This window comes from Mercenaria mercenaria, chromosome 19 (assembly GCF_021730395.1).
Source record: "Mercenaria mercenaria strain notata chromosome 19, MADL_Memer_1, whole genome shotgun sequence".
In the NCBI taxonomy this organism is placed as follows: Eukaryota; Metazoa; Mollusca; class Bivalvia; order Venerida; family Veneridae; genus Mercenaria; species Mercenaria mercenaria.
Window position 1 is genome coordinate 22,154,125 of NC_069379.1, and position 15,204 is coordinate 22,169,328.

At 36.3% G+C, this 15,204-nt stretch overlaps 1 protein-coding gene across 1 annotated transcript; it reads right to left on the minus strand.

The window, feature by feature from the left end:
- Positions 1-96: 96 nt before the first annotated feature.
- LOC123542356 (GATA zinc finger domain-containing protein 14-like) lies at positions 97-4,829 on the minus strand. The gene is made up of 6 exons (XM_053531523.1): positions 4,636-4,829; positions 3,968-4,154; positions 2,595-3,445; positions 1,878-2,001; positions 1,335-1,424; positions 97-1,134 (listed from the first exon to the last, which is right to left on the minus strand). The coding sequence occupies exons 1-6, from the start codon at positions 4,781-4,783 to the stop codon at positions 1,113-1,115; spliced, it is 1,422 nt and encodes a 473-aa protein (XP_053387498.1). The 5' UTR covers positions 4,784-4,829; the 3' UTR covers positions 97-1,112.
- Between the last annotated feature and the right edge of the window lie 10,375 nt (positions 4,830-15,204).

A 15,204-nucleotide genomic window follows, 5' to 3' on the forward strand; every position in this document is an offset into this window, starting at 1 on the left:
CATGTTTTCAGCGAATTATCGAATTGTTAGAGTGAAATATATCTGGTATTTTCAAAGTGATTTTTTTTACTGTTCACTTGTGAAAATGTTGCATCTGGTGTTCACTCGTTGAAAATATTTCAATCTTACTCTGAAACAAAGAAATATCCTCTATATATTACATAGAAAGCTTATTTACATGATATTAATATTTGGCATAAAAAGAGACTTTATTAAACGAGTTGAGCATTTTATTACTTTTATTCTACGAGTTTAATAAAATCAGTGTGGAAAGACACACATTTAATATTCTTTCTACCACACGTTAGCTAATGCTGTTGACTCATTCTATACCTATCATAGTCAAAATCAATTCGACCAACGTATCGTATACCTAAATCGACGTCGACGTCAAAATAATGGTGCAATGGCTTTATTTCATTCATTTCACGCGACGTCAAACGTGATAAATATGTTTTGATTTTTTAACATTCACAAATAAAAAAAATCTACATCAATATTAAACATTGGCACGTATGGAACAGATCAAATAAACATGGTCAAAACAATTATATAGATATAAACATAATGATATATTAAGAAACAAATATCTCCATATAAGGATTACACTGATAATATGAAATGTACAATGTATAATAATGTGCTAAAAGCACATTTCAATATTTCAAAGTTTGGCACAAAAACTAATACTGTAATACAATAATAAAATGTGAATAATTAATTGACAAAAACATTTCATGTCGTCCAACATAAACTATAGAGGAACTGACCATTGATCAATCCAGGTGATGAACTATGCCTGAATGTTGTTTCAATCTAGTTCAGCTGTCTCAAAAAGACGGAGAAATGTAGTTTTCACACCGAGAAACATATTTCTTTGCAAAAAGAGGTGTACAATACAGAAAGGCAAGCACTGACAATGTATTTATCTCTAAACATATATCTTAAACTTGACAAACGAGTACATACATATAATTCTGAAAACATAATTTATGGTGACGAAGGAACGGCCACACAAGGTGGTGCCAAAAAGGCCAGCTAGTGTCGATATGTCTAGACTTAGTAGCACCGTTTAGTAGACCACTTGATGTATCCCAGCTAGATAGTTTTGTCTAGAAATACTGACTTTCTAATCTGAAAGAATATAATGTGAAATAGTTAGGGGTCAGCTATGACATGATTAAAGGTTCAGATGCATTGTACTAACATAATGTTGAGCGTTCATGTTTGTGTTTGATGGAATTAAAACTGTTCGGGTAGTAGAAGAGCAATAACAATGAGTGATACGAAAATATCCTTTTACCATTCTTAATGTTAAACATTTTTCAACTCACCCTGTGCGAAACGACGTTACCGCTATAGGTGCAGACGTTCTTGACGCTGTCGGGTCGGAAATTGTGACACGTCCCTGGCAAGAAGGCTCTCTGTTAAACCAAGAAACATATTGGAAAGGATTTAAGTGTGGTTATTGGGTATGGTAATGAAGTGCAATTTAAAATGATTTAAGATTCTTACGTTTTAACAATTCGCTAGACGGTAAAGAAGCATGATGCTTTCAGTCCGTATCTTAAAAAAAGCTTTTCTAAGTTTAATGTCTTATTATGAGCTGGGAGCCGCGAGTTGGAATTTGCCATTTTCAGGTTTTGCAACGACGTTTGTAAAATAGTCAAGGGTTCGCAAGTTATTTTATAACATATCATAGATAGGCTAAATAAGCAAACGTTTTACATGAATATAACCTTCCATATATAGTAGTCTAGTGGAGGGAATGAAACATTTTATATCATACTACTATGTAGAGTTTTAAACAACAATGTTTAGTCAATGAGAATCTATCAAGCACCGCATAACTAATAGAAGGTAGGACTGATATTTACCTGAAAACACTGTATGGGGGAGGCGGATCATGGATGACAGTATATGTAGATGGAATGCTGCTTCTTCCTCGGCGCCCACCGTCACCATAATATTCAAACACACTCGCCTCACTGTGTCGAAAATCTGTAAATTAAATTCTCAGAGGGTGAAATCTTAAATATTTAAAACAAACCCTAATGTTGGCATAGCATCACATTATATTAGACGGTATTTTTAGATACAATGCTATTTTGTGAGTACTTGTCAATTTTATCAACAATACACATCATTATGAAAATGTACAGCTATAGATACAACCATAATCTTCTAAATCTATTGTTTACATCGTTATCACATATTAAATACTTGTCGAACCCGCTTGCGAAAGCGAAGATTTAGTCATCCAAATGTTTGTTCTGTGTATGAGCATGCCGTGCATCCGTCCGTCCGGATTTGTTTGTCCTGACTATAACTTTGACATACATGGAGCAATCTTATTTATATTTGGCATGAATGTTAACCTCAGTGAGACGGGGTATCACGCGCAAACCCCAGTTTCCTATCTCAAAGGTCAAGGTCACAGTTGGAGGTCAAAGGTCATATCAGATCTTGTCCTCAGGTTCTATCTCAAAGGTCAAGGTCACAGTTAGGGGTCAAAGGGCGGGCTCGACGTGTTGCCCGTGGCATCTAGAATTACGTTTAAGTTTTCATATCTTAAAAAAGTTTGTCAGACATACCGTAAGAGCTGCGATGACAGTTCTGTGCTGATCTATGTACTTGAGAACGTGAAACCTGTGTTCCTCTCAACAATTCTGCGGACGGATTTGTATGAACAGCTAGACGACGATTAGAATCTCTAGAACTACTTTCTCCTGGTCCAGTTCTCGGTTCACCGGACGCGTTATTATACTCTGGTGCAGACGGTTGAGGACGTCGGTCATGCGCAGTAGACTGATTAACGAGATCACGTGCTTGTTGCAAGGCAGAACCACTGGAAGTTGTGACCCTCACGCGAGTGACGTTTTCTGGATTTCTTCGAATATTTGGCTGTACGGTCATGTCGGCTGGAATAGTTTCATAATGGTGCTGTTCAGCTGAATTTACAGTTGTATTTGTGTCAACTCTGATTTGACATCTTGTTTGATTATTTTCGTTTTGTATGTGACTGCCTCTTTCACGATTGTTAGAATTTCTATTCGCGTTTGTTAATCTTGTGGTATTTCTTCTATTATTGCCGTTTGCATGTACATTTCCTTGTGACTGTCTTTGGACATTAGAATGTGTCACAGTTTGACCTGGACTGACATTTTGTCTTTGAGACACATTTTGTCTTTCGTTAGAAGATCTGTATTCGCGGGGACTAACACTTACTGCTTCGTTGTAAGAAGGTAGTCTTAAATTTCTCATTAATTCTCTGTTTGTTTGAGTAGCACTATTTTCTATTGCGGAGGCACTATTTTGATTTCGGCAATGATCGTTGTCCGTCAATACAGGAATCCACGTCCAGATTTCGTCATAGTTTGAGAATGTTGGATTTACACCACCATGCCTTGGATTTCCTTGTCCACGTGGGGAAGCCCTCTCTGATCTTTAAAATACAGAAAATCAGATCATTGTATAATATAATTAGTCGATTTAAAACTAACATTGCACCTTGCTACAACTTCCTAGAAAATTACCATACGTTACACCAAACGCAAATGCGTGAAACACTTGATAACGCAAACATTCTAATCTTTTAGTCCTTAAGTCCTTTTTATTTGTAACAGTATAAAAACGTTTTATAATAGCACTTTTTATAAAAAGTTACATTTATGAGCCCTTACCTCTGACTCTAGCAGTCAATGTTACGCCTCAAAATGGTATGAACACAATTTGGTAGTAATAACAAAAATATTGTCGAATGTTGCTACCAATCTGTGGCTTAATTAGCCAAAAATGGAATTGGGTTCTTAGAAAAAATATGAATGTCAATATGAAAAAATGATTTCAAAATTTAAAGAGACTTTGTAAATCTAGGGTACACTAAATATCTCTGTATCTTATGTACGTGCATACTGTATGTAGACATAAAATATGAAAGTAAAATCTCACTTAACAGAAATCATACCTGTTTCTTTGACGTTTCTTATGTGACGTAAGTATACACGTCATCAGGACGACTAGCGTCACCAAGAGGAGACCTCCAGTTACCCATAGAACTATCAGGACTGTCTCCACCTGTATTTCCGCCGGACTAGCTGTCGGTGTTATCGTTGTAGACCCTGTCGTGCTAGATACAGTAGATGTTGATATTTCTGTCAGAAAAAAAACCAAACAACATAAATATGTAACAAGTCAACTTATTCCGGCAGCTTCTGTCACTTCTGGTTTATCATGTCCGCGTTACGGAATTGTTTACGGATATTCCATTGACCTTGCTAGGTCATATGTCTACTTTAATTATACAATTTATCTTTTCGCTCATGACAAAAGTATGTTAAATGAGGTAAACATTGCAAACAGTTAATTACTACAACATGAAACATACACATATAGAATCAAATATAGAATTTCGCTTCAATTTTCCCTTTATAAAACGCCATATTTATAATATTTTGTTCATGAACATAATCATTTGATAGAGTCTTTTTAAATAGCTGGATTTCTAGAAGGTATTTAGTAATGCTTGGCCTTATTAGATATATTGTCTATACATGTTTTAACAAGACAGTGAGCATTTCGTAAGTTTCCATAGATTAATGGTGTTTTATTTCTCCAGAATTTAATAGATCGTACCATTTTCATCTACACATGTTGGGACAGAGCCATTCCATTTCCCTGTTGTTGTACACTTTAGAACTGACGGTCCCGACAAGATTTCGTCGGTGCCGGTACAGATGAACTCTACAACACTACCGACTGTGTTAGACAGTGATGACGCCATCAGGTTGTCATGGAAATGTGATACTGGTAGAAATGGACACTTCACTGAAATGAAATTAGTAAAAAAAATAGTTGTCATTTAAACATGCGTTGAAGACTGGACGTTTTGTTAACCAGATCTCTCTTATCAAGTTATCAGAACAAGATATTCCACACATTTCAAAAATATGGAATTAGTTCAGTTCAAAGTTTACACTGATGGGAAAGTTAATATAGATTTGTAATTTTCTTGTATTTTGATTTATTTTGAAAACTTACAAACATCCATAAAAACTTATATTTCAAAAACATCGTCAGAAGAAATCGTCATTCACAGCAATTTTATAATGTACTTTTGTCAGTGGAAATTGTGTCGGCGCTATACCACAAAAACTGCTGTGAAGTCGATAAGACAAAAGCACGCGTGTTAATATACCTATAATAGGAATACTCATCACAATTTATTCCATGTTAATTTCTATAAAAAGTATATAATATATAGATCCAGGCTCCTGATGATATGATTTAGCAAAATCCGATTGATTAGTATTTCTCTGGTGACACATACCCCTACAACATGTTATGAAGTAGCACCATGAAACAACTGACAACAAATCGACATTATTATGAAACATATGTACTCTAATTACATAACAATGTTCAACAAAATTATCGCTGCGAAAATCAGTGATTATCTATTCATCACATCTTTGAGGTTCTCTCCCCTTAAGCTGATAGCGCGCGCACATCACACGTTCTTGCTTTGGTTATCTGCCCTTATATCTGTAAACTATCATGATACTATCTACTAACGCATTGAGTAGATCTAAGTTAAATATGGGTTGGTATGTTTAGAGTCAGTGCATAGTTGGTGTTGGTGTTTCTTTACATGTATTTGTAAGGAGTGTGATGTAGTAATGAACTTTCTTTGGCAAATCTATGTTCCACCTACCGGTAGGACCTGTATATTTTGGAAGAAAAGGTGTGGGTACTTTTTTCACTACTTTAATTTTCCATATTTTCATAAAAATAGTCGTAAAGAAATATCACTGGTGAAAAACATTTTTGAAGCCATTTGTTTACATACGTATTTCCGGCTGCCATAACTTAACTGACGCTTATTTATTTTCTGGTGGTCCGTAACAGTATATAAACATCTCTGAAGCTAATACATATGGTTTTCCCTACATAATGTGCCTCCAACAAGGTTATACGTAAAAAAATGATGTACAATATGCCCTTGACAAGGTTTTACGTGGTACTGATATAAAAAGTGCGTTTGACAAACTTATATATAGTTATGGCACGCAAAAGTGTGCTTTTGACAAGGTTATGTGTAGAAATGATATATATTTTGTATACAAAATAAGAAGGTAAATGCGTTTGCGGTAATTTAAAATATCTTAGAAACATACATTTATATTTCATACATATCTTACTTTCATTGTGTTATATTCACGCTTCTATTTTTTCGTTGGACAATTTATGTTTTAGAAAAATTAATATTCATATTTATAACGTGTATGCTACGCGAAATACCATACCACGATGCAAACACCAAGTTAGGCTATCATTCTTAGATGAGGTTTCACAAGCTCTTTAAAAGGACATACTTTAAAATAAGAATTATGTCACATGATTCAAATTTTTTTTAATGTACTAAATGTATATGACAATTAAAAACAAAGGCGATTAAAAGCCAGTATTGCTCATAAAGTCCGTAACATATTAAGAAAAGATCTCTACAGCGGTAATCACATACTGCATAGTAAAAGCATGGTGTTATACAGGAAAAATAATATTATACGGATAACATTTCAACGTAAATAACACTGATTTATGATTTATGATTGCTAATTCTCGTTATTTAAATATTGTGAAGTTAATCTGAAGGCAAGTCCCTTAAAACGGTTGTGTCAATCTATACCGCCCATATAATCGTTTTAAATGTCAATAGAACATGTGTGTGAAATGCTAATGAGTTTTTGTGCTTTAGTTACAATCTGGCCACAGTAACATCTGTCCGTTTGTCAAGTCCTTAAAATGATAATATTGATTTTCCAACGGTTTCTTTGTATTTGATTAAATGTCACAAAACTAATCGGAAATCATTTTGAAAAAGAAATCCGGATTGATGAAAACAAAGAAAAAACTATTCGCCCAAACAAAGAAAATGAAAACCCAGTTTCTTAAAATACAGGATTCGTCCGAAAATATATAAAATCATCTAAGGTTAATGCTATAAAGAGGTTCATAGAAAATATCAGCATTAGTTATGAATTAATGGCTTAAGGCGCACTTAACGCATGTTATACTATATTTATCACAAAATGCACCAGCAGTCAACGTATAAAAAATGGAAAGTAACTCATCATAATCAAAACTTCTACCTTTTTCAATAACTGATTTTTTTTGGTCAGTTTACCGTTATCGATACAAACATTGGAGTACCTGCTTATTAAAGCATGATATCATCTTTACCATAAAGGTAGTCAACCTTAACGCGGCAACATCAATTTAAACGCATGTTTCGCGGCATGAAAGGGTAATCGTGCATCAAATTACCTTGCGGCCAGGTGTTTGAACTTCGGATGAAATAATCATTGAAAATATCAATCAGTTTACTAAATGATCGGTCAGACGAGGACGAAAACAATATTGCTGACTTTTCTTCACTACACGCATCTTAATTTTCCAACTGAAAGATGGTTTATGCTCACCACTCTAAAGTTTCCCTTCTTTGTATGTTTTATATATAATAACGTTTGAATGTATGTAGAATATGTAGCGGTATATGTGTGTAATTTAAATATACAGACTTCTCAACTTTGTAATTCCTTTTGTTATCATTATTTGTTTGCCGCAAGTTATTTTTGATTCCACAGTTATAGTCTTGCTGATGTTTGTGTTACTGTTCGTGCCATTTTGTCCTTTGCTGTTTGCACGTCTTTTGCTTGGTATATTTTCTTATATTTCAGCCCGATGGTGCAAATGTTGTTAGATTATTACACGTGCATAATCAGAGAATATACCATTTCATGTCGGTTTTTGTCGTTGGTGGATGGATGGATTTGTAGACGGATGCATGGATGTATGGATGGATGGATGGATGGATGGATGATGATGATGATGATGATGGTGATGATGATGGCGACGAAGAGGTCCCGATAAAGGTTAGAGACCACCAATTGTTTTCCCATAGACTTACATTGTAACATTATGGCGTGTACGGCTTCATACATCAAACATGTATATCTAATACAGTTTTCAGACTATCTTATTCACAAAATTCGGACGAAAATATAATAGTGATACTTTATTAAGTAATTTTGTGTGAATGGATGCCCTGTTACATCATGACATGGGGAGAAATTTGTTGATAAAACTTTTTTTCATACACATAATGTACAATTTTGTCAAATGTATAATAAAATACTGTAATGCAGTGAAAATATCATTTTGAAAAATATCACTCCTGGGTTGTTTACATGATGACCAATAGAACGCACAGACGTTACTATCCAGTATACACTTACCATTCCCAGCAAGTTCCCTACTTTTTTGAATTGGTGGTCTCTGACCAATAAAGACAATACCACTGTTGTCGCTACAGGACTGTGTTGACGAAGATTTGACATCTTGGTGTGGCGTAGGTAGTAAGATTTAGCGAACCAAGTGTCAGTAAATGTGGACATTGAAAATGTTTCTACTTTAACATAATGTTATACTTAAACTGTTTACCCAGTTTGTTACCCTTGTACTAGAGATCATTACCGTAATTATCCCGACTCCGCGACTGTCAGTTTCCTATAAGGGTATTATTCACTAGTAATCAAGTACAATTGCAGTAATTAATGACATGTTCATGTCTTCAGGCACAGTATAGAATTGGTATTTTTCTAGTGTTGCTAAGCAACCGTTATATGGAATCAATAATCTCTATATTAGATTGAAATTTGAACTATCTGACAACTCATATGAATTGAAATACCAATATTAAAATTTTACAGCGACATTTGAAAGATATATATTCTGTTATGAACCAGTTATCCCTAGAGGGCAAACATTCTTTGTCATGAGATCCTCCACAGACCTACTAGCATTTGAAAGACAAACTGAGAAATATGTGTATAAATATAGGAACTCTAGTGGGTGATATCCCTCCAGATTTGAAGGTAAATAGTCATGTACGCCTTATTGTTTGTCGTCTAAAGTACTTTTGTACCAAAATTACCTGTCTGTATAATACTTTTTTCTCCTTACAGCAATTACGTAACAGATAAATTATGTTCGATTGCCCACAATAAAAGACGCCTACATATAAGTATATGTTGTTTTCAGGCTAAAAGCTAAGGAAGTTTCTGTGATACAGTCATCAAATATGGGAAATCATTGTAAAGATATAATCTTTTTACACTGCACGAAATAATAATTTCGATAATATATTTCACGGGTACCCGAGTACCCGTTTGTATGTCACTCCGGGAGAAGTCAGTTGTAATAACTAAAATTCCCGAGGGTAGCGGTCATTGTGTAAATCAATACAGAATACAAAAGCGTGCCATTAATAGAAGACATTTTATACACTGATTACTGTGGCTATTCCTCGGTAAATTTAATTCTACAAGATCTCGATGAAAGGCACCCGCAATGATCTGAAGTGCTCAAGTCCCAGACGACAAATCGTAGGCAGATGGCGCTTTTTATTCGAGTTTGTTTGATATTCCTGTTGTCTGCCTTTTTGATTGTATTAATTCTGTTAAATATTCATAAAACTGCGACTGAAAATGAAATTATTATAATGATGTTCGTGAAAATTACAAATGCACATGCACCCGTTATTTTACACCAACATTGAAATCTTTGTTACAAACTTAATGAGGCCAAAACTGGTAGATTATAATGTGGTGTTAGTAGCGTAAGCGTCGAAATTAGGGTATTTCATCAAATTTACTCCCTGATCTATCATTAAAACGCCATAACCAAGAAGGGTTAAAGTTTCAATGTAACATTTTACGGTTTCAAATAAGAAAATTTGCATCGGTAATTACATAGGCTGTTAAGGAAAACATTCTATGTGATTAAAACGCGTGAATTTGCATACACATTTGTGAACAAACATGATAAATAAAACATGTACAACAGAAAACAATCATTGTTATAAAACGTTTTCTTCGGTTGGAACAAGTTCATGAGATTTGTGTTATATATTTTTAAAAGAATAAAGATTTTACTTTTATCCGAAAAAATGATCTTTATATAATACGTCTTTAACATTTACCGGCCATTTGATCGCTGGAAATAGCCCAATGCCTGTTTGTTATGTGCATACATGTAAGCGACTCACCACTATTTCAACGTGGTCCGAAACTAGCAACGTTCACGTAACACACTGAAACTTATTTATTTTGAATTGTCGCCCTGCTCCATACTCCCGCGACTGGTATACATTCTGCTTATACATGTTTCCAATAGTGCGGATGACCGTTTGACATCTATTTTATCTTTATTTTTTATTTCTGACAAATAAAGATATACAGCTAGTGTGGTTTTGAGTTAGGATACGCGTGTAGATTTAGACAGAAAGTGGAAGATTTGTAGACAGAAAGTGGAAGATTTGTAGACAGAAAGTGGAAGATTTGTAGACAGAAATGAGTCGAAAACTCTTTTTATCTTAGATTTCAATTTTCCATTATCATTTACAGTTTTAGCTGAGAACCACTGATTAAGTCTTGGTCCGGTATATTGCAAAAAAATAAAACATTTATACACTTACCCGGAATGTCTGTATCCATCGCTATATGTTGGTATCCGACTTTAGAAATTTAGTAGCCCATCGACACTGGTCTAGTTACTAATCCACATCCGTTATTGCTTAAACTGTTTGTACAAGTTCTTAATATCCGCTTCACTCTTTTATGCAGTTATTATTTTCTTACTTGGTGTACTTATTCAACATCCTTAGCTTGTAAAGTGTTAATAATGCGCATTTAATACAATAAATGCCTTAACGCACAAACCAAGTTGCATACGATATTTTTAAAGAATTTTGTGTGGTTTTTCCAATATGACAGTTAGTCCAGACATCGCTATAACTCTCCCGATATTAATTATTATATGTATAATTACTGTTAATGTTTTCTATGTGCTTTTATTGATTATATTAAGGTTATATTACATATAAAACACCGTTTTTTGACAGCACACATGTCAACTGTTTTAGCGGTTACTCTTCTCGTCATCTGTCAACTCCTCATGTTTATAAATCATTACTCACGATATAACTGCATTTTAGAATTATTTGTTCTGCCAGAAACATTTGTCTTTGACTTCCATACAGTTGAAGCTGTCGTTTGCCTCAGTAGCAGTAGTATGTCACGTGACAGACCAAGCAATTCGATTAGCTGGAGGAAGATCGTATCGAGAGAAAACGTCATTATAACGGTCGAGCGCCTTTTTATTGTCGATAATGAGAAAGATGTATCGTTGATTACTGTAGTTCTAAAATTAACTGAATTGCAGTTTAAATAAAATGATGTCATCTGTTAGATTTTTTTTAAATTTAACCAGATATGATAATAAAATATGACTTTTGATAATTCGCCTGACAAGACTTTTTAGAGTTGCACATATTGTGTCAGTTTGTCAGTTAAAATCGTCCGTATTTTGTAAGAAAACTTGAACATTTATTCAGAAAGTTCAGTTATTAACCTCCCTGACTTATAAAACATTAGAAATTGGAGCTCGTACTAATAAAATTATATGCTCTATCCTTATTTTTAAGACATAAATTTTGCTGGAAGGAAGTTCTGCAGGAACTGTTTTATCTTTGACGATGTTACCACATTAAGTCATGTATTAACTGTATGCAACAATAAGAACTGATCCGCTTTCTCTTTACAATTATCAGTTGTACAAATCAGAAACATATTATATCACTATTTTGAAGATAAGTATGTGATTTAATAACCTATTGTCAAGTTCTGATATACTCGAGATATTTTCACTCATAAAAGTACTACCATCTGTGAACTAAACGTGATATGTATATATGAACAATGTTAAACACCAGCACTTTTGAGCTATGGCTGTGAGATGCATTCTGGTAGAAAACCATGGCACTCAGCTGCTGGGCGCAAAATTTAGAAAGACATCTGTTTGTTCGACAATAATTTTTCTTGTGAGCCGCCATTTGAATGAATCTTAAGTGCTCTTTAACAGAGATTTATACCGCATTGCAAATATCCGTCTGTATAGAGTTATGTTAATTTTAGATTGTCACCAACTATCCCTACTTTATTTTCATTGTTCGCCAACAAGCGGCGTTAATAAGCGCAACTGTTCTGAAAATCAAAAGAAATTTGACTATTTCTATACTTGATGCATGTTCGACACATAATTTTAAATTGATGTTTAATACCGAGGAATGTTAAAGTTTCACTGTTAGCTCTACGTGCGTTGTGTATGTGAGCGTTAGCTAAAAGTGTCCTGTTAGCTCTATGTGCGCTGTGTATGTGAGCGTTAGCTCAAGCGCGCCGTTAGCTCTATATGCGCTGTGTATGTGAGCACTGTTAGCTGTATGTGTGCTGTATATGTGAGCGTTAGTTCAAAGTGCACTGTTAGCTCTATGTGCGCCATGTTTGTGAGCATTAGCTCTATGTGCGTTGTTAGCTCTATGTGCGCTGTGTATGTGAGCGTTAGCTCAACGAGCTCTGTTAGCTGTATGTGTGCTGTATATGTGAGCGTCAGTTCAAAGTGCACTGTTAGCTGTATGTGCGCCATGTGTGTGAGCATTAGCTCTATGTGCGTTGTTAGCTCTATGTGCGCTGTGTATGTGAGCGTTAGCTCAACGAGCTCCGTTAGCTGTATGTGTGCTGTATATGTGAGCGTCAGTTCAAAGTGCACTGTTAGCTGTATGTGCGCCATGTGTGTGAGCATTAGCTCTGTGTGCGTTGCTAGCTCTATGTGCGCTGTGTATGTGAGCGTTAGCTCAACGAGCTCCGTTAGCTGTATGTGTGCTGTATATGTGAGCGTCAGTTCAAAGTGCACTGTTAGCTCTATGTGCGCTATGTTTGTGAGCATTAGCTCTATGTGCGCTGTATATGTAAGTGTTAGTTCTATGTGCGCTCAGTATTGGAGCGTTGGTTCTGTTAGTGCTGTGTATGTGGACGTTCGCTCTATGTTAGTGTTGTGTATCTGGATAAAAGTGCGCTATGTATGTGAGCGTAAGCTATATGTGCGCTGTTCATATGAGTGTTTGTTGCATGTGCGTTATTTATGTGAGCGTTGGCTCTGAGTGCGATGTGTATGTAAGCGTAAGTCCTATTTGCGTTTTGTCAAGGATTATGAGCGTTGACTTTCTGTGTCCTATGTACGTAAACGTTGACTGTATTTGCACAGTGTGTGCAACGGCGTATGTCTGCGTTGACTCTGTGTGCCTTGTGTATGTGAGCGTTGGCTTTATTTTCGTATTGAATGTGAGTATTAGAATCATATCATTGTGCACTTTGTATATGTGCGCATTAGCTCTATACACGTTGTTTATGTGAGCAGTGGCTCTTTCAGCGATGTGTATGTTAGTGTTGACTCTATGTGTGCTTTGTATGTAAGCACTGGCAACATGTGCTTAGGTAATGTGAGCATTAGCTCTATACGCGCTGTGTATGTGAGCATCAGCTCTTTGTGCGATGTGTATTTGAGTGTTGGCTGTATGTGCGCTATGTATGCGAGTGTTGGCATAATGTGCGCTATGTATGTGAGAGTTGGCATCATGCGTGCTGTGTATGTGAGCGTTAGCTCTTAGTAAAATGTGTACATGAGTGTTGGCATTATGTGCACTATGTATGTGAGCGTAGGCTCTATACACGCTGTGTATGTGAGCATTGGCTTCATGTGTGCTATATATGTGAGCGTTGGCATCATGTGCGCTATGTGTCTGAGCGTAGGCTCTATACACGCTGTGTATGTGAGCATTGGCTTGATGTGTGCTATGTATGTGAGTGTTGGCATCATGTGCGCTATGTGTCTGAGCGTAGGCTCTATACGCGCTGTGTATGTGAGCATTGGCTTGATGTGTGCTATGAATGTGAGCGTTGGCATCATGTGCGCTATGTGTCTGAGCGTAGGCTCTATACACGCTGTGTATGTGAGCATTGGCTTCATGTGTGCTATGTATGTGAGCGTTGGCTTTATGTGCGCTATGTATGTGAGTGTTGGCTCTTAATAATATGTATATGTGAGTGTTGGTATCGTGTGCGCTATGTGTCTGAGCGTAGGCTCTATACGCGCTGTGTATGTGAGAATTGGCTTCATGTGCGCTATGTATGTGAGCGTTGGTTCTATGTGCCTTGTGTATGTGAACGGTTGCTCTACATGCACTGTGCAGGTGAGCGTGTATGCGAGTGTTGGCTCTATGTGCATTGTGTATGCGAGCGTTGGTTCTATGTGCCTTGTGTATGCGAGCGTTGGCTCTATGTGACATGTGTATGCGAGCGTTGGCTCTATGTGACTTGTGTATGCGAGCGTTGGTTCTGTGTGACTTGTGTATGCGAGCGTTGGTTCTGTGTGCCTTGTGTATGCGAGCGTTGGTTCTGTGCCTTGTTGATGCTCTATGCTGTATGAGCGTTCTGTGTGCCTTGTGTATGCGAGCGTTGGTTTCTGTGTGACTTGTGTATGCGAGCGTTGGTTCTATGTGCCTTGTGTATGCGAGCGTTGGTTCTATGTGACTTGTGTATGCGAGCGTTGGTTCTATGTGCCTTGTGTATGCGAGCGTTGGTTCTATGTGCCTTGTGTATGCGAGCGTTGGTTCTATGTGCCTTGTGTATGCGAGCGTTGGTTCTATGTGCCTTGTGTATGCGAGCGTTGGTTCTATGTGCCTTGTGTATGCGAGCGTTGGCAAAATTGCGAAAGATTGTTTGATGTACAAGTCCATTACGGCTTAACACAGACCGTTCCCAACGAATTTTCTTACGATAAAATATGAAACAAGCATGTGTTAACGCTATTCTGGCATTAAACGAGAAAAGGAGCTAAATCAAATAAATATTATGTCGATAAGAGGCTACTTTTAATAATGCGTTATGGGGCTGATGTACCTTTACGTTTCGCAACTTATTCGGACGCTTGTAAATGGGTAAATGCAGTAGCTCTTCATAGTCTTCTTATAGTCGAACTAAAAAAGCACAGATCCGTCTGCGCTATAGTGTATGTATACTGGGATAGACAGCTGTTCCCTCTCTATCTTATTGTATCTATACTAGTGTAGTCAGAGGTCTCCTCTACGCTATATATTCTATGTATATTGAGGTAGTCAACAGTTCCCTCTGTGCCTTATTGTATCTATACCGGTGTAGTCAGAGGTCTCCTCTACCCTATATATTGTATGTATACTGGGGTAGTCAGCAGTTCCCTCTGTACCTTATTGTATCTATACCGGTGAAGTCA

Coding starts and splice junctions, on each gene's coding strand:
- LOC123542356 (XM_053531523.1), bottom strand. CDS start 4,783: ATGGCGTCATCACTGTCTAACACAGTCGGTAGTGTTGTAGAGTTCATC. Junction 1,425..1,877: donor CCCCCATACAGTGTTTTCAG/GTAAATATCAGT, acceptor TTGGTTTAACAG/AGAGCCTTCTTGCCAGGGAC. Junction 1,135..1,334: donor GTAACGTCGTTTCGCACAGG/GTGAGTTGAAAA, acceptor ATATTCTTTCAG/ATTAGAAAGTCAGTATTTCT.